The sequence below is a fragment of the Trematosphaeria pertusa genome (assembly GCF_010094035.1).
Source record: "Trematosphaeria pertusa strain CBS 122368 unplaced genomic scaffold BU26scaffold_15, whole genome shotgun sequence".
Taxonomy (NCBI): Eukaryota; Fungi; Ascomycota; class Dothideomycetes; order Pleosporales; family Trematosphaeriaceae; genus Trematosphaeria; species Trematosphaeria pertusa.
Window position 1 is genome coordinate 814,934 of NW_022987226.1, and position 21,936 is coordinate 836,869.

Genomic DNA, 21,936 nt, shown 5'->3' on the forward strand with positions numbered 1-21,936 from the left:
TAGGGCGTTTTCGGGCGGCAAGTGTCCCAAAAGTTCTCGAGACAAAAGTAGGGCTTGCTTCATTCTTGCAATGTGGATGGATGAAAACATGTGGGTCGTATGCATGATCTTTTGACCTATTGCATTTTCCCGGTGCCCAATCGATTTATACCTTTGCTGCATGCATCATTTTGGGGGGTTAAGCATCCATCTATGAAGAAGAATGTGGAAAAATATTTGATATTTTTTGGTCGGTATCGCTCTCTCGGTTAGAAGTTCATCGAATTTCGGGTGAGAAATACTCGGCGCCCCTGGTGTGGAGTGGTAGAGCTAGCCAGTTGAGGTGAGAATACTTGAGTCATCGTGGCTTGTTTGGTACGGTACGTGTGTTTCTTGAAAAGGCGCAGCGAGCCTTGGTTTTCGTCGTTCTTATTATTTTTGTAGTTTGTGGCGCCGTCTTCTCTGCACTCGACTCGTCCTTACGCTCTACACTCTTCCCACCCTTCTACACGCACCACTCGACGTTACGAAGCCGCATCCACCACAAACGCAAACGTATCTTTTCTCTGAAGGGGAATCATTCTCCTTCTACGCTGTCACGCCAAAAAACCAAAAGTCCACACGCATCCTCAACGTCGCACGACATGCACGCCCTCTACCCAGGAGTGAGCCACTACCTCAGCACCGAACCGTGTCCTCCAACACAACAACTACAGATGCAGAGCACACAAACAGAAAGCCCGAGACGAAGACTGCCCGTCCAACCCCCGGCGTATCATCATCAAGATCCTGCACATCCCCCCGTCCCATCCCCCGCCAACGAAAAGGCAAAGCAAAAGCACCACGAAGCCTCGCCATCCCCCGCACCGCGCCCAACCAAGGACGGGGATAGCGATAGCGACAGAGACCGCTGCCCCCGCCCCAGCGCCGCAGTACGCCCATGCACCTGCCAGCGCCCGTTCACCCCGGCGGGAATGGAGCGGACGTATCCGCGCGCGCGCTCCAAATCTGTACGCTTGGATGATCGGGATGCGGAGGGGAAGCCGATCGAGGGCGAGCCGGGGTGGGCGGAGGAGGAATACGGGAGGGGCAGGGCGGAGTGGCTTATGAGTCTGCAGGAGGGGAAGGGTGGAAGGAAGGAGGGGCAGGGGGAGATGGCGCCGCTGCTGCTGCTTGGGACGAGGGATGAGGAGGGGAGTGAGGAGGGCGAGACGACGCCGCTGCTTTCGAGAACGCGAACGCGAACGCGATCTAGAGGTTCTGATGTGCCGAGAAGTGTTGATTGGGAGGGGGATGGGAAAGCGGCGAGCGTTCTGGAGGGCGAAGAGCAGCGTGTTGAGGAGAGGGGAGGGGAGACGAAGCGCTCGTTGAGGCAGAGGGCGAGGACCTGCTGGGCGAAGGTGAAGGAGAGGTTTCGCGCTGAACCGAGGGTGGGGAGACGGTGTTGTGATGATCAGTATTATCACTGCCAGTAGAGCGTGGTGATGCTGGCGAACGGACGAGATGTGCCAGGAGCGGAAGGGAAGGAAGGAGCCGTGCTAAGGTCCAGCATGGTGTTCGTATTTATGGAGTTTTGCAGACGAGGCGCTGTGCTCTCTTCTCTTCTTTGCCAGACGTGTTGCGCATACGCCTTGGGTTTTCCTTTTTCGAGGAAAACGATGCTTTTGAATGTATGATTCCGCAACCAAACAAAACAGGCCATAAGCCGATACTGTATCGCTTTCGCTCTCCTCTCCTCCCGTCTGGACTTCCAGAGCACCCATACCACTGTCATAGTCGGTTTTTGGACTTCTCGTCCCGCATGATGTCGAGTGCGGTGTTCTTTTGGTGCCTCCGTCTGGCTGGGCTGAACATCAAGTCTTCTTCTACTTTCTTTCGGTTACTCCAGGACTCCCCCGCATGCGGGTGGAGCAGGCATTTTTTTAGAGAACCCAGACACATCGGTACTTGCAGGAGCACGTTTTAGACCCTAAGAGCCCTGGCTGGGAGATGTTGTCGGGAGTTTGAAGGGGTGCGTGGAGAGGGGATTTATGATTTCCTTCGGGGCGGGGGAGAGGTGCGAAGCGGCCATATTCCGAAAACCATGCGGCTTTTTGGTACGCCAGGTGTAGGCTTCATTGCAAGGCCAGTCCGCCATCTTTCTTGCGAGTTTGTTTTTTTTAATCATTGACCGCGCGTTGCTTAATCCAGATATGGCAGCACTCTCCCCCTTTCTTCCCACATAATTAGTGGACAGAGCGGTTTTGCGCCCTTCGTGAGACATACGGCGATGCCATTGCGCCTTAGACTCGAGAGCACAGAGCACAGCATGGTCTCTCTCTGTAGTATCTTGTAGTTTCCAGGGGTTCTCCACATGTTTCCATGTGGAACTTGTTGTACGTGCAGCCAGGTATGTTGGACTCGGGAGTGAGGACTATACGGAGGAGAGAAAAGGGGTTTATCTCCTCCTTCTACAAACGGCGAGAGGCAGCTATACTGTGTCTACCTCTCTGGTGCGGTTATTCCGGTCTTCGATCGATCGACCGAAGTGTCGCATGCACGACAATCTCGATGCTTTCTGCCCGAGCGTAGTCGACCATTCCGCTTCTCCATCGTTTGTTTCATCTCTCATCTCTCACACAATTCAACTTTTCAGTAGTCTCGCGGCCGGAGTACCATTGCGCTGGCATCCGTGCCTTTTCGACTCCCAGGCGCAGAGCACACCATGTCCACTCCCATGTCTTGCTTTAGTTCCCAACGGAGACTCCACATCGCTTTCCAGATGTTGAGTTTCTGGAGCCGCAACGCATTAGAGGGAAAGACAATCATTTTAGATCCTCCCCTGCTCTCCTTGTAGATTGCTGTGAAAATCGCAGGAGGGTGAGGGAGGAGAGGGTTTATATAGCCCTCGAGGGCGGGAAGTAAGCGAGCATGTCATAACGCAGTGCAGTCTTTCGGTATGAAAACCATCCCGATCCGGAGCCCTTACATCTTTATGTGCGGGTACTTTGGGTGTTGATGCAGCGAAGCCGCGCGCTGCCAATGCACTTTCCTCTTTAGCGGGTCACTCTATCCTTCTTCCCGAATTTTATCACACTAGGCGGCATGACGGCTTTTGGATGCTGGAGCACGAAGGACCTCATGCCAGCATACTTGGATGATTTTGGCTTTCTCAGAGGGTGCCCACATGAAGACCTCTCTCGCGAGTTTTTAGAGAAGCAAAGCATGAACCCCTCTCTTCCGACGTTTTACGCTCCACGTTCCTGGGAAGAAATTGTTGTAGGAGCGTAGAAGGGAGACGAGGGTATCGAGCTTATCCACTCGATTCGTCGGCGGTGCGCCGCAGAGTTGCTATGCGAAACTATGGAGAGATTCTTTGGTATGGCGATTGCGGTTTTCGATCGAAGACGTGCCGCACATGTACAATAGCAGGCGTCTATTCTAGTACTGATGCGGACAGCTCGTTGATGGCGTGTATACATTCCCATCACTACCATTTCGCCCTTTGATCGGAAGATCCGATTCTGCTACTCGCTTGCCTTCGTCGCTGTCGTTGTTGAAAGACGCCGAGAGCCACACATTAGTCTGCGGTTGGTGGGATTTGCTTTGGCCCCCCGCAAGGCTTCACCAAGGTGAGACGTCTCGGGGGCGTTTGGAGAAGACGGACATGATATCGCGGTTTGGTGGTTTTGGAGAAACCGATCATGCAGTCTTTGGGAGGAAATTTTGATCCAATTTGGAGCTGCCACGATCTTCGTAGTGTGTCGTGGAGCTGTACAAGGCTGGCAAGCGTTTATGAATGACCTCGAAGGAGAGAGACTGGACATGTTGGCAGTGTTTGCTTCTCCCCCGCTTTTCTGGCCTTGTGATACTCTCCTCTCCTCCGTTCGCCCCTCCCGTGCGCGCGTCATATTCTGGTTTTGGTGGTCCTCGTACACTTCCCCTTCGCGATCTTCCAAGGCCCCTAGAGAGCCGAACATGTCGCTCTCGTATACATCCTGGTAGTCCACAGAATCACCCTAACTAGCTGCTTTGGAAGACACCAATTGGGGAGGAGCTCCTGCAGGCCAGAGACACATGACCCAATCTGCGCACTGATTTTGGAGTATCCAACCATGTCGTCAGCCTCGGACAAGTTTTAGTGCCTCAAGAGGAGGATAGGGGATACAGTGGGGGCTGCGGGAGAGGAAGTGTAGGGAGTTTATATACTCCCTGGTGGAAGCGCGGGACCTGGAGGCATGGGTATCTAGGAAACGGGGAAGTCCGGACTGAGATCACGCCTCGCTCCGAACGGGCTGCCCCTGCCTCCGTATGTTGACGAACTGATATTCGTAGCCAGCCGCGCTCCATATTCCGTGACCGGTCGCGTTTTAGTCAAAATCTTCTTTTTCCAGGGCTGCCGTCGAAAGGTCCGCGGTTTTGGAATGCGGCTCGAAGCCTAGATGTTGTGGAGGAGAGAAGAGAAGGCGAAGAGTAGGAGTGATTTACATAGTCTAGTGAGTTGGACGCACAGGAGCTAACAAGTACCAGAGAAGTGTAGGGTATGGTCGTGCTCCTGCCAAGCATCGAAGAGCCTGGTAGCCTTTTGGTGCCGTTCTGCATTCCAAGATTCCTTCGTCCACGTTCTCAGGTATAGCCACCAAACTCAGCACATCACCTTGCGATGCATATGTTCTATTCCCGAAAGAAGATCCGACCCACATGCGCTTTCGTCCTACTCTTCTTATTTCTAGAAGTCAGCATTCCGTGGGCTCCCTTTTTGCGCCTAGTACACCAGTGGACCCGCCCGCCCGGGACATAGCCTGTCTCCCCGTGTTATTTTAGAGAATGCAGCAGATAAATGTAAGATGTGTGCATATTAAAGAGACGAACGCACGCCCAGCGCCATGAGGGATTACGGCTTGGAATCGAACTGCAGCCGAAGCTCATTCCGCGTTCTCACTATCTCCAGACTTCGTCAAGCGCAAAATGCCATTTTGTTGATCTTCAAAGTCTCGGTTCCAAGGGAGGGTCGATTTGTTCGCCATCCACCATTTTAGTCTGGCGCCGCAGCACCTCCGCAACCCATGCGATAGACGCTCTTTGCCTTTAGGTCCAGTCTTTCCTCTCTCAAGTCTTTTCCCCCCTTCTAACCGGAGTCTCCGGAGCTCGATAAACATTAATAAAGGCGATATGGTTTTATTTCCACATAATCTACGAATAGCGCGTCTTTACTTGAAGTCGCGCCACGAAGCACACCTCAGCTCGTGGTGCTCTTCAATCCCACAAGGGCCATACGAAAATCCGTGGCACTTTTTTAGTGCGTACATGTCCGGCACTTCAGCAGTGGAGCAAACACCATGTAGGTCTTTGATATCGTCTTTAGGGAAGCCTCAATGACAGTTGATGGAAGAGGGAATGGCCTGGGAAGGTAGGCGAGCGAAGGGGAGATGGATTTCAGCGCGCCATATGCCCATTACGCTCGCTTCCCGAAATAACTGGCATGCCGACAAGGAACGACCCACAGAACATGTGTTTGTCGTAAACTCCTTTTGGCGCAGTCATCAATTCGCTCGACCTCGTCATAAAGAAGATGCGAGCATAACTCGTTTTGGACCTCACATGCAGCTCTATACCATAGCGGTTATATGCTCCCTTTTTAGCTTAAATCCGGGTTCTCCTCCCACATAAAGACGGCTTCCGGGCGATTCTGAACTCTTCAAGGGTTCACAGGTCGTCCTTTTGGATTCGCGCTTTTGGATTCCCTGCTCCTATATTTCTTGTTGATGCAGCTTTTTATTCCGAGGAAGACTCCGAGGCCGTCGATGATTCCATACCTAGGTATTATTTCGCTAAATGCGTTGTGAGAAGCGCAGATTGTGAGAGAGGTGTGAAAAAGAGAAGAAGCGAGGAAAAGAAGGCCATTTATACTCAGTGCGTACACCACTTCAAAGGACCTAGTGGGAGCGAACGTTCCGAAATCCGTTATTGTGCCTATTATGGAAATCCTAACAGGCATTTTATTGAGCGATTGTATAGATCGGATGTAAGATCAGAGGAAAGGTACTTGATTGTTATAGATGCTTCCACCCGTTCTCCACCAACACTTGCATTTCGTTGACTAGACAGTACGCCCCAGGCTCGTGATGCACCTTCCCATCGGTTGACTTGAGCGCCTCCCACTGCTTTAGCCTACGGCGAACTACTAGATATTCGGCACCATATTGCAGCATGGCCTTGATGGTCGCCAAACGGGCCTTCCAAATGCTTTTAATACGTTCCGCTGGCGAAGGCCAAGTCGGAAAGGCGTTTACGGCCCCATAAGCTTCCGGATTGTAGCCCACTCTGACATTCGGATTGACATAGACGCCTTTGATGCCGCTCAGTGGGTTGTCAGCGTGTATGAGACAGCACTCTGACCCTTCTAGATGAAGTTCGGCAAGGCTGTCGGGAACGCCGCGGAAACTGAGCGGTTCATTTGCGTAGAAAGGCTCAGCATCCATTGCCACCATGCCGTTCCAGCAAGACAGCACTGGAATGTCTTTGTTCGCTATGAGGGCATCCCGCGACGCGCCAGAGAAGAAGTACGGCCATACCGGTGAGACAGTCTTGGAGCCTGATGTGTCTCGCAGGGCAAAGGTGTCATAGTATCTTGGGGGCTTGGAGAAGTCGAGTGAGCACGCAGCTGCATATTCCCCGCGATTTGTGGATAATAGCGTGACGACATCTTCGGTCTGTTTGTTTGGTTACTCATTAGGATTGACCGCTGCTAGAATGGATAGGAGGGGAGACAGACCGTGAAGACCACATCATTGAGCCATAACACTTTATCAAACCGCGCTCCCTTGGCCTCAAGCTGCTTGGCCATTTCCATCATTACTCGGTTTCGTAGATTCGCTAGGTACGGGATACGGCGCAGTTCCTTGCGCCCGCGCGGCGTCCACAGCCAGCCAGTCTCGTTAGGAGACGGTATCCGCGAGATCTCATCCAAGTGTGTGGTGTCTTCCAATACGATTGAGCGAGGAACGTCGAGCTCAGACAACTGCGCGTCCAACTCTCGCAATGCACCTTTGCTATCGTCCCAACTTCCGCTCTCTAAGACCGCCACGAAGACATTCTCTGGGCCAAAGTATCTGGCCAGAGCAACCACCGCCTTGTTCCAGTGTGACCTCAAGATTGCTTCGTTGTTCCAGTGCATGCTTCCTATGAAGATGCGTTCATGGTGCGAAGGCTTCGACGAGGGCGCCGCGCGATGTGGACTGCGACCGAAGAACACGACGTAGAAGGTGTCGAAGACAAAGAATAAGGTAATCGCTCCTAGGAAAAGCCTGTAAAGGCTCCTTCTATAACGGCGGGATCTGCAGAAGGCTGGGAATAACATCATCGAGAGTCTTGCGCGTTAGGGAGGCATCTCGGAGGTCGAGGTGAAGTAAGCCCTCAGGATCGCTCAATACTGTCAACAAGGTCTATTATGAGCAGCTTGAGGCACGGTCAAGGTCCTCGGGTGGTGGCTACGCCGCAGGGTCCGAAGCGCGTGGCGTTCGAATCCGCCCTTGCATCATCGCACGGCCCCCGTCTCTTTAACAAAAGATCACTGCATCTTTGTCACCCCATAAAACACCACAAATGTATGGCAAGACCATCCAAGAATTGTGGAAGGGCAGAACATCAATGCCTCGTCCAATTACGCAAGTTACGAATATATGGAAAGAGTAGAATGACGGCCAAGAAGAAATGTTTTATGCCCACAAAGCAAGGACCGGCTCGTGAGAGGGATTCGCGGAGCGTCAGCCCAGAGAAGTGGATGGAGAACATATGAGATTCGAGGGTCCTAAGCGGGACATCGTCCTCATTCATGGGTGTCATGGTCGGCCATTCTTGTTCTGTGTCGTCGTCGAGCGCATGAATGGCTTCTTCTTTCCCCTGTTTTCGAACTATGATAATCGAGTCTCGGACTCGGACACACCAACCATGCGCAGGTCGAAGCGTTATTCCTTTTCCTCCTCGCTATCGACAAGTCATGGCATGTCTAGGAAATGATTTCTCCAGTCACCTATAGAGTAGATCATACCCAGGCGCCACATGCTCTTAGCTCCCCATATTTAAATCCGATCAAGAAGCCAGGACTGCTGATTGAGGAAAGAGGCGGCGGACGAGAAGCAGACTTTTTTACCCCAAGTCCCGGAGAAACCGAACGATAACATGCGAGATCGAGCCTATACCCGAGGCTGGGAAGCCGTTTCCATCGACGACCTGAGCGCGGGTATATTGTAGTCATCGTACCCCCAAGGACCTTGGGCTGGGATATCCAAGGTCTTAAGGTCTCAAAGCCGAGTCAGAAGACATACCGAAAGGGGGAGTCGGACTTTAGGATGTACAACTCGATCCGCAAGCCCTCATGCCATTGTATGCCACGTAATTTCATCGGACCCGGGTACATCGTAGCGTGAGAAAAGAAGGAGGGGAAGATGTCCGAAGGCTTTTATACCAGGACCTCGGGAGACTTTGATCCCGATAACCGGCCGAAGCCACCATGGCAGCTTCGTGCATGCTCTTGAAGGTAGGCGCGCCCTAGTAACCTGTGCTCCATGCCCTCCCAAGCCTGCCGTGCCGCACCAGTCTCTCGGTTCCATATGCAATGAGGTGTCTTGATTTCGAAGCTCCAACGCGAGAAGATCGCACCATTGGCGTTGGCTCCTTGCGTTTCTGGTCCACGCAATCCCATTTATTGTAATTCGGGTTGATTTTAGTACCCAGGGCTTCAGAGGCCCGAGCAAACCACATAATTAAACCAAGTGTCCGCTTTTAGTAGAGATCGCGAGATGTGTGTTGTGAAGAAGGGAAAGAAGAGGAGGAGAGAATGAGGCCTTTATATAGACGATCTCTGCACTCTTTAGGTCGTACATGCCGGCAAGCGCATCGATGGGCTCCATAGATAATGCTCATCTCCACGTGCTCCGATGCTCGCGCACGCAGGATCACCACATCTTCAACAGCCCGCAAGACCCCACCGCCCATCGAGAATGGCTTTTATTAGTTTGGAGACGGCGGCACATATGTTAGCCTGGCTTTTGCTTTTAGCAATGTAAATTATGGGCAAAACCCCTGATACATATAGCACAACTAGAGCTGTTTTAGTGCTGTGAGAGCTGACCTAATGGAGTGAGTGGAAACGAAAGTAGAAGTTGGAAAGCGCGATAGATACCCAGCAGCGGTGCCAGAAAATGTTAGTCTTACCTTCTGATGGCGGCCACGAAAATATCATCGAAACGAGCACAAGGGTCGCTAACTCAGCCCAGACAACGAAAGTAATCATTCCATAATCTTTCATTACACCTATCCTACAATCTTAATAGGAATTAAGGCCTGCTCTTGCAGTACCATAAAAGATATTACACAAGAAATTGTCCCGAACTTTCGATCTGTTTTTCATCACTCCTCTCGACCAAACAAGCGGAGCAGCTTAACCGGCCTGGTATAGACCAAGCGCAACAACGTGCGGGTTGATCATCGAAAGATTGAACGGCGTGAGGAAAAGATCCGAATCGGTCAAAGCAACGAACATGGTGCCGTTGACAGCTGGGTCACCCTGGTAGACCTCACTGGCAGGTTGATAGGTGAAGCCCTCATTATCGCCAGTGAGGGTTAGAGGTGTGTAGGTAAGATTGAGCTGCGAGACCCAGGCGACGAACTGCGGCTGGCCGGCACCAGTAGCGGTGATGTAGGAGTTGTTCGGGCCCACGGGAAGACCGGGATTTTCCCAGGTCAAGTTGATCTGCTTGCCAGGGAACGACAACGGCTCCGAGCGATTGTGTGCGATGGCAGGGCCGCAGCCGTAACCAACCGCGGTAACGTTGACACAAGACTCGTCCGCAGGAATGGTAGAATCACTTGGATCACTAGTGCGGTTTCCAACGACTTCATTCGGCTGGGTGTCGTTGGGCGAGAAGCGGTTGGGGTTCGGTTGGTTGACGAAATGGAGCGCAGGGAAGTTCTGCCATGCGAGGCGAGTGGTACCGGCCGGACACTCGCTGATATAAGGAGCAAGGTAGGTCCAGGCCCACGATTGCGGAATGCCTGTTTCGAACCAAACCGGCATGGGGTGCAGACCCAACATCTGGCGGAATGACATCTGCTGACGAGCCTCCGTAGCGATAGACTGCGCAAGCAACTGGCCAACCTCACGACTGTCAAGGTGGTTGATAAAGCCCCAGACACCGGACTCGCCAAAGCGGGTGAGCTTCTGGTTGAAATCGATGAACTCTCGAACCGTGCGGAAGGGGTAATTGTATGTGCACTGAGGAGGAGCAGCCTCGCCGAGCATGTTACTAAGAAGAGTAGCATGTCCAGTCTCTTGAATCGCCATGAAAGCAATGTATGAGCGGTCTTCGGCAGTGAGGCCTTCGGCTAGGAAATCTTCGTCCGAAAAGACGGCGAGACCATTATTGAATAGATCAAGCTCAATCCACTCTTGATACAGGCCAAGCGCAATCGACTCAAAGTCGAAGTCGCTATTGACCATATACCGAGGCTCGGTGCCGTTGGTACCAAGACCGCCTGAGTGCATTAGCTACAGTTCATGACATATCGTAGCCTAAAACGTACCATTCGGGGTATATGGAATCGGCGCAGGGTGGAGAAGTACGCCATCCTTATTGTAATATGTCGCAGTAGGATTTGGCGGGAGAGCAGGAATCGTCTTCGCTAAGGTAGTGTTTGCCATCACAGCTCCGGTGGTGGTTGGAGTTCCCGAATATGGGCCATGGCTGGTAGCGCCAGTGACATCGGAGCTCCGTCGCGGAGGCGCTGACCCAGGTGCGGTTGGGATCGCCTAGCAAACATTAATACATAGCTGTAGAGCGCCTAATCGAACAAACATACAGGGACTTGAGAGTCCGGACCAAACACTGTCGCCGGCTGGCCAGTGGGCTCGCTCACTGATGCTGGAAAATCTGCATCTGTATATCCAGCCACCTGTGGCGCCGGAGCAGCCGCGGCGAACGCTGAAAGCAACGCCGAAGCGTAAATAGTCCTAGTCAGCATCTTTTTGGAATGTTCAACTCGAATGTTGTTGCACAATAGCCGTCTCTGGGGGAGCTTGGAGGTTATATCTATGGCGTCTCAAAGCTACCCATGCCCGGCCATACGCGTCAATGACACCGGGAAATTCATTAAAAAAGTTCGACGCCAAATGACTTCATGACATGCTCAAGTCGGAAGCGCAGGAGCAGGCATCGGAACGACGGAGGCGCGTGGGGAACCTGCATCGTTCAAGCTCTTTTAAGATAGCGCCGACAGAAGGCCCCGGAAACAAACAACGGACGAATGAAGGAGCATCGGACGCAGATTTAGAGTTGCTTGATCCTGGGTACGGGTGGAGATGCGTGGTTACAAGCTCGAGGAGATTCCGAACGTGACGACGTGATGACACCTGGACTTGGAGCGCTTTGAGCCGCTAGTGCTTGCCGGAGCACTAGGCCCGCAGCCTCGTCCAAGGAAATGCAAAATTAGGATTGGTGGCCATTATTACGGTCGGCAGTTCAGCATGTTTTGCCCCCAAGAGATTGCCATGTTTGCTGAGGAATTCGATGTTTCTCGACCCAGTGGCTTCCGCGGAGTCGCATCGTCATCGAACGTGCCTGAATCATATCCCGCGAACCTTGCGCCTGGGTATGTGCCAGGGCAGAAAGAGATATAAGTCTGGTATCGCTTGCTTAGAAGAACTTCTGAGTCGCGGCCTCGATGTAGAGAGGTGATGGGCCTTGCGGAGGTCAGATAGGAAGACCGAGTGATTACCTAAGCCATGCTATTCACCCATAGTGCACCAAGGACGAAAGATCCGCGCTCCCACTACCATCACCAAAGAGCTACTATAATCACGAAGACTCGTAGACCTCGAGCAGTCGTTGCACATGGAAAAGTCCTGAATGTGTTTCGCTGTTCATTGTAACTGTTCGGCTACTCCCATGCTACGGCTCAAGCTGTACTTGGTCACCATCTCCTAAATGTTCGGAGTGGAGCTCTCCGAGGGGAGCTTTCGGACAGATTCCGAAATGCAGGTCGCTTAGATGCGAGCACGCGGGTTCCCGCCTACTTTGCGCGAGACATGGGACCCCAATTCTCTCTAGGCGCGAGCTGGTAGCGGACGTATTTGCCCCTGTCCCGATCCTTGCCCAGTTTTTCATCGAATTTGACTTCGAAATCGACGCCCATGTATGACGGACGATCGCCGTGTCTCTCCTCGCCAGCTTTTGACAAATCTTCCTCCTCAAATCCACCGGTTCCCTGCGCGTTCTTGGCAAGATTTTCCGAATTATCTACCGTGTCCGCGGACTCTTTGTTATCCGCCCCTTTGAGCTGATGAGCGCTGCCTTTGGACATGATGGCGTGTCCGGCACTTTCCTTCTTGAGTGGATTTTTCAGCGGGGCTCTCTGGCGGACCCATTCCAGCATTATGTGCCATATATCTTTCCACGACGCATCCGTCTTGATCGAACCGGGTTTGCAATGGCTCATCGTCACTCTGAAACCGTTGTGGCGTAATGCGCCGCGAATTGCCGCAGCGGGTGGCGCCGAGCAATGAACGACTTTCGAAATTGCGCTCGGGATGAAGAAAAATGGGTGATGGTCGACCTCTGCCGGGTCTGATTTCGGTATCAGGGGAGCTAGCCGCTCCGGTTCCTTCATCTCCTCGGTATCCTCCTCCCCTTTAGCGCCAAAAGTTATCTCTTCAAGTGCTGTATGAAGCATGCCCTCGATGCGGTCCGTTGTCGCATACGTTTCGCGGTCGGCCTCCTTCAGATGCGCTAGGACTCGTTTGATGAAGCCAACATTATGCAACGGGCCGCCGTACATTGGACCTGATAACTGTAGGGGATTTTAGCAAAACAATCGACCACATGTGTATATCTACATACATGAGTCTTGAAGCCGCAATGCTCGCAATGCTCATTGGCTGAAGGGCCTAATGCAAAAGAGTGCTTGTAGAACGTGTTGCCATTCCGATTCTGCTGAGACTTGTTGCGGGCCAGGAACTGAGTCGACCAGGCTCTGCACCCATTGTCGCAGTGGTACACAATCATTGTCTTGCCGGCTAGTAGTTTGACATCATTCGGAGATTTTCGGACGCGAACGAAGATTCGGATATAGTAGTCGATGGAAAGGGAGAGGAGAGGTTCAATGGCCATTCCGTACCTACCCGCGGATGAGGCAAGAGCATGCAATATTAGCCGTATGCCTCCCTCGTGACACGCATCCCCTATCAGCGGGAGTCCGCCGTACAGTGAGTACGTCTTTTCCAGATAGCCATGAGACGCGAATATCGCAGAGTCAGTGCAGGTAACGCACAGCAAGCCCTCGTCATTAATGGCTTGTATTGCGGAATCCATAAAGGGAGCAGCTGTTCCATATGGATCAAGATCAATCACATCGTACCCTTTCTTGTCCACGAAGCTGTACATGTAAGCAATAGCATTGCCCGTATGCGCTTGGATCATGTCTTCAAGCTTGCTATGCTTCACGTTCAGCGCAATAGATTCCGTGGCCTTTTCCGACATGTCGTTGGCGGTGATGGAGGTCACAAACGGGATCTCGTTCGCATAACGGAGTGCCCTGAGACCGGTCGCAGAAAGAGCATCAAGGATAGTAAAGGACGGCCTCCATGCAGGACGGTCCTCGCCTCGTGCCTTCGGAGCAGACATATCTTCAACGTTGGTAATTTGTTCGTCCTCTCCGCCATGGACACGTTTTCGCTTTTTTGCAGGAATGTTGTCCGATTCCTGCACTCCAGACTCGTCCTCGTCCAGCTTCCTCTTCTTCGACGAAGCACCGGTGGGTTGAGCCAGTGCTGGTTCCTCATCGACTTTGCCGTTCCCTACCCTGTTTTTCTTCTTTTCCGCCTTCTTCTTTTGCTGCTCGTGCTTTTGTGTTTTCCGCAATATCAAATCCTCGCCAAACGTCTTTATCGCTAACACGCTTAGGTCGCGATTGAACTGCTGAATGGGGTTGTAGAAGACCTGTTGCTTCTGTGTGTCCTCCTTTGACATCTTCGGATCGGTTGACGTGGGGATGCCATGAGGCACGAGGATATGCGCCAGCCCCTCCTTGATCGTCGTGTATTGCTTTCCGACGTGACTGATGCTCTGCCCGGCTAAGGGAGAAGCCTCGATGGTTTCGTTCTCGGGCTCTGCCATCCCGGAAGCTAAAGGAGCTTGTACTGCGGCCATCGGAGGGGTAAAGTGGATAGCGCGTCGGAAGGAGCTATCGATAGCCCATGGTCTGCGGAGCAGATTTCGGCGGGCTGGCGGCGCACATAGAAGACGTAGGAAGTAGGACGGCACGGCCAGCTTCAGAGGGAGTAGCTGGTGTCGGCGGGAAGCGGGTGATACTCGGAAGCGACTGAGGGAAGTGGTACATTCTCTCATCGACTGTGACAGCCAAAACTTTTTGGCTCAAGAATAAGCTTAAATTTAGCGCCTTGGCACTATATCCCAGAAGACGCGTCGTCTATCCCACCTGGATGTCTTTCAGGGACCGATTGCTGATGCCAGCATCTCCGCACTATCGATCAATAACTCGTGGAACCGCTGTGTTGCACCGGGGAAGAGAGCAGCCGGCAACAGCGTGCTCTTCGTATTTTGATCCTTCGAGCCTGGGCGGGTACGCGGTTGCCTGGAGGGAACCCCAAACATTCGATCCGTCACCCCAGCCCCTTGAGCTCGCATAAAGGCAAGGTACACTCCTTCCCTTCCCTCCACCACTTTCTATTGTCTATTGCCGCTTCTTCATTGACTTTACACGTTCCATTATTGCAATTTATCGCCCCGATGGGAAGAACGAACCCACCGACAGAGGGGTATCGCGACGACCCCGACGCGGTTTCTCTCCATACCACACCCGACGACTATACCTACGATGATGCTCCCGAGATCACTGGGCTCCCGCCTTCGTACGCCGACAGCCAAGGCGACGCTGCTGAGGTACCGGCTGCTCCGATCCGACATATTCCACCCCCGTCGCGGCGAGTGGACCATAACAATGGCGTAACCATCAAGATGGGGAAGCCCCAGGTGTGCGAGACGCAGACGTTGACAGACCCGCGATACGATAAGGATCCGCTTTATCTCGAGGAAGGCATTCGCTCGTTTGCACGAGACGCCCCCTTTCCCTTGATTTATATCATGGGCACGCACAAGGAGACCATCAAGCGCGGTGACAAGAAAGAGACGAAGGAAATCACGGACTTTCGGGTAGTGATGGACCTGCAACGCTACCTGAGGAACAATTTCGACCCAAATGACTCGTCGAAGATGAATCTGGTTACGGCCGAGAACGGGGAGAAGACGTATCGTGGCACAATCACAAAGCAACGCGCACCGGGCTTCAAGCAGGACATCGAAGTGGGTGTGTCCAAGCCCGAACTCAATGAATGGTGCCATCGCTATTGCGCATCACCCAGGATGCTAAGGATATTCCGCCTCAGCCGCGTCGTCACTGGCTTCGACGAAGCCTACGTAAAGAACCGCATTGAAGGTCTCATCCGCAGCACCAACTACCGCGGCCACATCAGCATCACCTTCCCTGTCGAGGAAAAGAATGTAGATATTTACACGTGCAACCGCATCAACCAGTGGCGTCTCAAGACATGGGTGTGTTGGATTTTCTATTTGACTTTCCTCTGGATCTTCACCTGGCCATATCTATTCTTCGCTACGAAGCGCTACGCTGTCGTTCGTGCCGAATGGCCTTTCTCCACCTCTGATCCTTACGGTAACAAGCGCTATACCACCGTCAGCGAAGAACAGTGGTTCGAGAAGTGGCAAGTTGGTATCAAGCGCCTCGTCCTGGATCGATTTCAAGGTGAAGCGAGCGAGGAAATGTTGGCCGGTGTTATTGCCCGACCTGTGGATCCGCCGATGCCTGGATCCGTTCGTACCGGTCACGAAGGCTTCGATAACGCCGTTGGGTTCGCTACGCAAGCCTTTTCGGCCGCTCGCGCTCTTTCTCAAGGCCGCAATGTGGGAGCTGCGCTTGAGGGTGGATGGGGATATGACACCTGAGCCCGCACCTAAGCAGCATGCACAGTTGTACCGCTCTTTCCATCTCTTTGCCCTCATGCTATCACTACGTTTTCGTTACTCTCCCAGCGAGCATGAATGTCGAGAATATGCTCGCGTCTGTCCCTTGATTTCCTTTCCGCGTTCAATCTGCTTTTTCCTTGCATGCCTTAGTAAACACTTCAATGAATCTAACACGGTCTCCTTGAGAATGTGCGAACCCCGCGTAGCAGTGTCTGGAGTCAATACATCAATGCTCCACTATTGAAACAACTCCTTCGTTCTCACAATTTGCCATCACTCATCATTACCTATCCCGAAACAACGATTCCAAGTTCGTATGGAAACTTGTTCGAGCTCACTCCGTACCAAAGGAGCCTAGCGGCTTCCTAAAAATACTTCGCCCCGCAAACCACTAGCGCGAAAGGCGCAGCAGCCTCCTCTACCATGGACATGCTAGAGAGCGCGGCAAAGAATGCTTGTACCTCGCCATCCACCAGCATGGCTTGAACAGGCAATTCAAACTTCAGCTAGCCCTTACAGGTCATAGATAATCGCGCTGGCAGCGCACAGCTTCGCTAGATCTTGCACAGCAGCGCAGCCGCACCCGTTTGATCACCCGAATGGCTACCAGCACGAGGCAAAAAGGCCCTGTTTAGGTAACATGCACCTTTCTGTCGGAAGGACTACGCGTTCTCTCACCGCCCTCTACACCGAGTGTGGACACGAGAATGCTGTGCACATGATGTGGATCGCATCCGAAAAGAGATTACTAGCGATCTACTCGTGCAGGATCGATTTATACATCGCATTGCGTAGGTTGCATCGGGAGTGTGCTCTCATAGGATAGACCGTACGGATACTCTCGCGTTACGGTACTCGGGTCGCATGCTGCGAGGGCTACTTTGGTAAGTGATGGCCATGACCCAATATCTGAGCCACTCAGGCCACCGGACTAGTCTCCCCACGCTTTTATATATAACCTCACTCTTTCTCCTTCCTTCCATCTATTATCTAAACGTGTTCACAGCTTCATACCCAAAACCACCTCATACCATCTTCCAAATCACACTCGCTTCGCCCTAGCTCAGTCGCTACCGCCACCATCAAAATGCAGACCTTCATCGCCGCAACCATCATCGCCCTCATCGCCTCCACCACCGCCGCTCCCACCCAAAACCTCGCTGCCCGTGCCCCCGGCGACGTAACTATCTGCACCGGGGAGAACTACACCGGCGAATGCACGACGCTTTCCGTTCCGTTCTACGACTGCTATCACCTCGAGGCTCCCTACTTGAACAACGTTGGGAGCTTCAAGGTGGATGCCGGAGCTTACTGCAGGATTACTTAGTAAGCTTTTCCTTCCGCGGAGTGTGGCAGGGCTGACGATGGAGCAGTACTGCTGAGAATTGCACCATGCATGGTGATGCGTTCATCTGGCCGGATACGAATGCGCCCACGCTGCACCACTTTGATGACCCTGCGACGCAGGAGAATATTGATGCGGGGAGCACGATGACGAGTTTCCTTTGCCAGGAGTGCACGAACTGTAATGCTTAAGGCATACAGTCACCGCACTTTTACTGAAGATGAAGTGAGCATGACGAGAGTGGAGAGGAAGAGTTGCGGAAATGGGAGGATAGATTCTTGCCTTCAAATTTGCATTGAGGGGCGTCATTCCTGTAGAGTTTTGCATAGCGGTAATAAAGGTTATTCTAAGAACTCTCTTTATAACTTACCCCCTTTAAAATTTAAAGAAAATCCTTTAAAGTTTCAAGAAGTTGATTTTTCGGGCGGGAAAAAAAAATCGAGAGGCTGCTAAGATTTCTACCGATTTATGCACGCGATAGATCGGCCTTGTTAATCTCTGTAGCACCAGCCCAGGCAGCGTGATTAAGGACTCGGCCATAGTACTACTTTAAGGGCTGAAAGCAGCGCAGGTCGAGAGGCTGAAGAATATAGGTTGTGCGAGGATGGAGGGCAAAGAGCTGTATATAATTGGCCTCCACGTACTTACAAAACTTCTTTGTGTTATAAGAGCGGTGGCCGTCAAGCAGAAGCAGCCGCTACACGCCTTTTGTCTGGAGGCGCGTCATCCTGTTAAAGTGCTTAAGCCAATCGAGCGCAACCTGGTCGTTACTGTATCCAGTTTCTGTGTGGTGTAGTAGGTATTTAGGTGGCATGTCCACCACCCAGTGCTCAAGTATTGTCGCAGCCTTAACAATAATCATAGGCTCAATTACGTCGCCTACGGCTGAGACGCACTCTACTAGGCTTACAAGCTCGCGATTGTTGGAGTGTGGGATAATTAGAATTAATGGTATGTAGTCCCCGCACCTACCTCGCTGCCCTGCTTAGTATAAACGTACTGGTTTTTCGCGCACAGCAGCCACACTCGTCCATGTTCCACATGTCCTCTGGGAGTATCCCTTTGGCGTCGGCGACCTCGCGAAGCTTCTGGTACCACGCCCGGACGCCGTCCGGCTGCTGGGCAAACTTGCCAGCTAACTCTGTTGGTTTCGCCTTAACGCGCCTGTATTCTGGGTGGAAGAGTAGCCAGCGACGTGCCCAGTGCTTGCCAATAGTGGGAGCGTCCTCCTGGGTCCCCAGGTAGGACTCATCGAGCAGGGCGTTGGCGTTGGCCTGCTGCTCGATAAGCCCGTGGTGTATACCAAAACCGATCGCGTCAATCGCGTCGAGAAAGCGGCAAAGGGCGAGGTCCTGCTCCATGGAGAGCTTACGATTTGTAGGAGGACGCGTTGAGCGATTTGGTAGGCCTTTATAGGCGCGTAATAAACGTTTGTATGGGAGTGCGTTGTCGGTTGCGTACTGATGGATATTCGGGCAATTGTAAAGACGCAGCTTCTTAACGGCATCCTCAATCCTGCGCGTATCCTCGGCGTACTGCGATACCTTTACAGCTCTGGGAGCCATCTAATTGTACTTAGCAACATGATTGAAGGGATGGTGATGTGGGGTAGGTAGTGTTGCCCTTCAGCGTATGATTGCCCTTCAGTGTATGATTGCCCTTCAGGGCCCGGGTAGTAGTTACGTTATAGAAGAATAACTTCGAATTAGCCTTTTAAAGTTCACTTAAATAAGATCATCCCCGTTTTAACCAGAGTCTATCCATCATTCAATATAGATTGAAGACCTTCTTGGAGTTTCGATAATATTCATAATGGGCAAATGACTAATTTTGCTAGGTAGACCCTTACTTTCACCCATGGATCCACTCCTTCCACTGAAGAAAAGAAATGGGCAATGTTGCAGGAATTGTAAGCCCCCAACGAGGTTCCCCAGCCGTGCCGTATAGTTCTCATACCAGGGTCTGAATTTATGAACCGGTGGGGGCGCTCCAGTCGAATACTCATTTGCCATGCCCGGAGGCGGCACCGCAAAGCCCACAAGTTTTAGGACAATTCCCGCTCCCAGACTTCCCACCGCAAAGCCCACAAGTGGCAGGACAATTCCCGCTTCCAGAATTCCCGCCGCAAAGCCCACAAGTAGCAGGACAGCCGGTTTCCATGTTAATTTGCGAGAGAGAACCGGTTAAGATTATCTGAACTGCGAGTGTCTTAGTAGGAGGATACTATAAAGAGGTTTGTCTCCAGCACATACCTTTGCTGCTTCCAAAAATCTATTTCTCTACAACTCAGGGGATGCTGATGTGACACCTGCCGTATCAGTGTCAGCTTCATGCACAAGAGCTGGTTTTGACAAGTAACAAGAAGATGGAGGCCGTACGAAGATTGCTATCGAGTTTAAAATTTGCTCATGAATGAATTTAGGATTGCGTGAAAGTGAGAGGCAAGTAGAGACAACGTAAGGTATTAAATACTATTGCCGGAACTTAGCCCCGGTTTTAGCCCCAGTTTCAGGCCCGGTTTCAACTCATTTCAGCTGCATCTCTGGCGGTTCAGCTACTTGGCAACCTACCCTTATAAGGCACGATCGTCCCCTTCCGCTTATAATTTTCCTTTACTAATATATCCTTAGGTAGATAGAATAAGGCTACGATAAGCGCCGAAGAAGAATAGTATTTTAAAGTATATTAGCCTCTTATAAAATTTCCGATTAATTAGTAGATAGAAAGGTTGCATACTATTCTTATTGAAACTAAGTGATAACTTTTCAATGGGAACACCAGGGTCTGGCGAAACCTTTTAGCTATAGCTACGACTGATCCTTCGCAGGTCCTATGTTAAAGCTCTTTTCCATGATGAATGCAAGGAAGAAGCCGAGATAACTAGGCCACGCCGTATAAAATCCAAGCTCGAGCATTCCTTACGCTGCACAGCTCTTTGAAAACCTCAAGACCTCGAGAAATGAAACCAGATAACCACTAATCTCCACTAAACGTCGATAAAATGTCAACGATGAGCACTCTGGCTTACTCTATCTGAATGCATACGCCTTTTGCTAAGAAGGCGTCCTTCACAGCCTGCAAGTCCAAAGGATCGTATCCCTGTGCGCCATATCTCTCGGTAACCTCTAAAACGAGGTATTCCAGCTGCGGAACCACCAACCCGAAACGAGCTGCGAAGGTTAACAGAGTTGTCTTTAGGAAAGACGAACCCGAAAAGCGACCGTTGCAGGGGTTGTGCCTTAGCGTAAGATGGGTGAGCGACCTAGGAAGTGCTCCGAGTAACTCGAAAAAGGCACTACCGTCTGGCAAATGCCTACACATCATCACTGCGTCTATTTTCAGGGCGGTCAAAGATGGTGAAGCATCCTGCCATATGTGACAGAAGGAATCCGAAAGTGGGCCGGTCAAAATGCGGACGGGTGTCTCTCGGCTCCAGAGGCCAAAATGCCGAACACATCCAGTCCTCAATTGGGTTGTAAAGGCCTCGATTATGTCTTGATAGACGCCGTTGTACTCGTCCGAGCTGCTGTGAAGCGAGAAGTCGAAGGATTCGAGCGAAATGCATGCTCCCGCAACCTGTTGAAAGCCATGCCGGATTTCGTGCATCCACAGACGTGTTGGAAAGCCAATAGCTTTGAACTGAAGATGTCTTATCCGTGACTTGGTGGATTCCCAATCACGATAGCTGCTATAGGGATCCAGAGACGCAATCGTGAAGCTGGCGGCCTCCAGAGAAGGAATTGAGAAGAAGGTTGCAATTTCGCTTATTGTAGCCTCAATGATAGAGATTTCTAGTCTCCTTAGATTCTGGAACATCTTTTTACCGGCTACGGGGGGACATTGCCGGCATGCGTGACTTCGTACGAGCGGCATCCAGGTCTGTAGGTCCTCTCCTGTGCGAATACTATAGTTGCGTAGGTCTATGAGCTTCGCTTGGGGCGCGAGGATGAGCAGGTCATGAAGGCATGAATTGAAGTGCTCAGGTCGATGTGAGGCTAAAATGTCGGATGTTTCGGATACGGAACCGTAGTCGGAAGTGGACCAGTACTCCATTGATCGGATCTTCGTGATGTGCTTCTGAAGAGCTGGCACCTCATGCAGAGTACGAAGTAGTTGCTGGATTTGGACACACGGGTCGTAGGCGCTATTGCGGACGATGAGGATATGTATGGTTCGGTAAAGGTGTGGCTGTGCAATGCGACGAAACTTCCTAGAAGCTCGAGACAAATTACTCAGTGCCTGGATACTGGGACGAACTTCCTCATACGATAGTTCAGCAGCAATAAAGTCTATAATCTCTTCAGGGAGCACTTCAAGCGACGGTATCATCTCCATGTTTGCCCGGGAGATAGAGTCGTCGGGATTTCGTTTTCTCTGGGAAAACCACGTGGCGGAGGTGGATGTGTCTCGGGCGACTCCGTTGATGGGAAAGAAGAATACTGTGACTCTCCAGGAGATCTGATAACCACACAGTACTTCGGATTCGTCTTCGAGCGCGGAAGTGAGAAAGTGGTCGTTGTGTAGCCGCTACAGAGGATTCTGATATCGAAGGTGTGAAGGAAGGCGCTGGCACTA

The 21,936-nt window shown here is 51.8% G+C and overlaps 8 protein-coding genes across 8 annotated transcripts; 4 read left to right on the plus strand and 4 right to left on the minus strand.

The window, feature by feature from the left end:
- Positions 1-623: 623 nt before the first annotated feature.
- On the plus strand, positions 624-1,454 carry BU26DRAFT_569298 (uncharacterized protein; the record flags this gene model as incomplete). Its single annotated transcript, XM_033833870.1, has 1 exon — positions 624-1,454. The coding sequence occupies one exon, from the start codon at positions 624-626 to the stop codon at positions 1,452-1,454; it is 831 nt and encodes a 276-aa protein (XP_033679311.1).
- A 4,557-nt stretch (positions 1,455-6,011) lies between these two features.
- On the minus strand, positions 6,012-7,378 carry BU26DRAFT_464444 (glycosyltransferase family 69 protein; the record flags this gene model as incomplete). Its single annotated transcript, XM_033825163.1, has 2 exons — positions 6,734-7,378; positions 6,012-6,671 (listed from the first exon to the last, which is right to left on the minus strand). The coding sequence occupies exons 1-2, from the start codon at positions 7,319-7,321 to the stop codon at positions 6,012-6,014; spliced, it is 1,248 nt and encodes a 415-aa protein (XP_033679312.1). The 5' UTR covers positions 7,322-7,378.
- Positions 7,379-9,347: 1,969 nt separating this feature from the next.
- Positions 9,348-10,980, minus strand: BU26DRAFT_464446 (uncharacterized protein; the record flags this gene model as incomplete). The annotated part of the gene is made up of 3 exons (XM_033825164.1): positions 9,348-10,494; positions 10,543-10,768; positions 10,819-10,980. The coding sequence occupies 3 exons, from the start codon at positions 10,978-10,980 to the stop codon at positions 9,401-9,403; spliced, it is 1,482 nt and encodes a 493-aa protein (XP_033679313.1). The 3' UTR covers positions 9,348-9,400.
- Positions 10,981-12,027: 1,047 nt separating this feature from the next.
- Positions 12,028-14,129, minus strand: BU26DRAFT_491767 (TRM-domain-containing protein; the record flags this gene model as incomplete). The annotated part of the gene is made up of 2 exons (XM_033826092.1): positions 12,028-12,804; positions 12,855-14,129. 2 exons carry the CDS (start codon positions 14,127-14,129, stop codon positions 12,028-12,030), a joined length of 2,052 nt encoding a protein of 683 aa, XP_033679314.1.
- Positions 14,130-14,471: 342 nt separating this feature from the next.
- BU26DRAFT_522980 (uncharacterized protein) lies at positions 14,472-16,267 on the plus strand. The gene has a single exon (XM_033829923.1). The coding sequence runs from the start codon at positions 14,763-14,765 to the stop codon at positions 15,993-15,995; it is 1,233 nt and encodes a 410-aa protein (XP_033679315.1). The 5' UTR covers positions 14,472-14,762; the 3' UTR covers positions 15,996-16,267.
- Positions 16,268-16,789: 522 nt separating this feature from the next.
- Positions 16,790-18,029, plus strand: BU26DRAFT_522981 (uncharacterized protein). The gene is made up of 3 exons (XM_033829924.1): positions 16,790-16,900; positions 17,023-17,342; positions 17,390-18,029. The coding sequence occupies exons 2-3, from the start codon at positions 17,104-17,106 to the stop codon at positions 17,550-17,552; spliced, it is 402 nt and encodes a 133-aa protein (XP_033679316.1). The 5' UTR covers positions 16,790-16,900; positions 17,023-17,103; the 3' UTR covers positions 17,553-18,029.
- Positions 18,030-19,204: 1,175 nt separating this feature from the next.
- On the plus strand, positions 19,205-19,781 carry BU26DRAFT_522982 (uncharacterized protein). The gene is made up of 3 exons (XM_033829925.1): positions 19,205-19,559; positions 19,614-19,669; positions 19,740-19,781. Exon 1 carries the CDS (start codon positions 19,372-19,374, stop codon positions 19,546-19,548), a length of 177 nt encoding a protein of 58 aa, XP_033679317.1. The 5' UTR covers positions 19,205-19,371; the 3' UTR covers positions 19,549-19,559; positions 19,614-19,669; positions 19,740-19,781.
- A 357-nt stretch (positions 19,782-20,138) lies between these two features.
- On the minus strand, positions 20,139-21,715 carry BU26DRAFT_580352 (uncharacterized protein). Its single transcript, XM_033834470.1, has one exon. The coding sequence runs from the start codon at positions 21,694-21,696 to the stop codon at positions 20,386-20,388; it is 1,311 nt and encodes a 436-aa protein (XP_033679318.1). The 5' UTR covers positions 21,697-21,715; the 3' UTR covers positions 20,139-20,385.
- Positions 21,716-21,936: the final 221 nt, after the last annotated feature.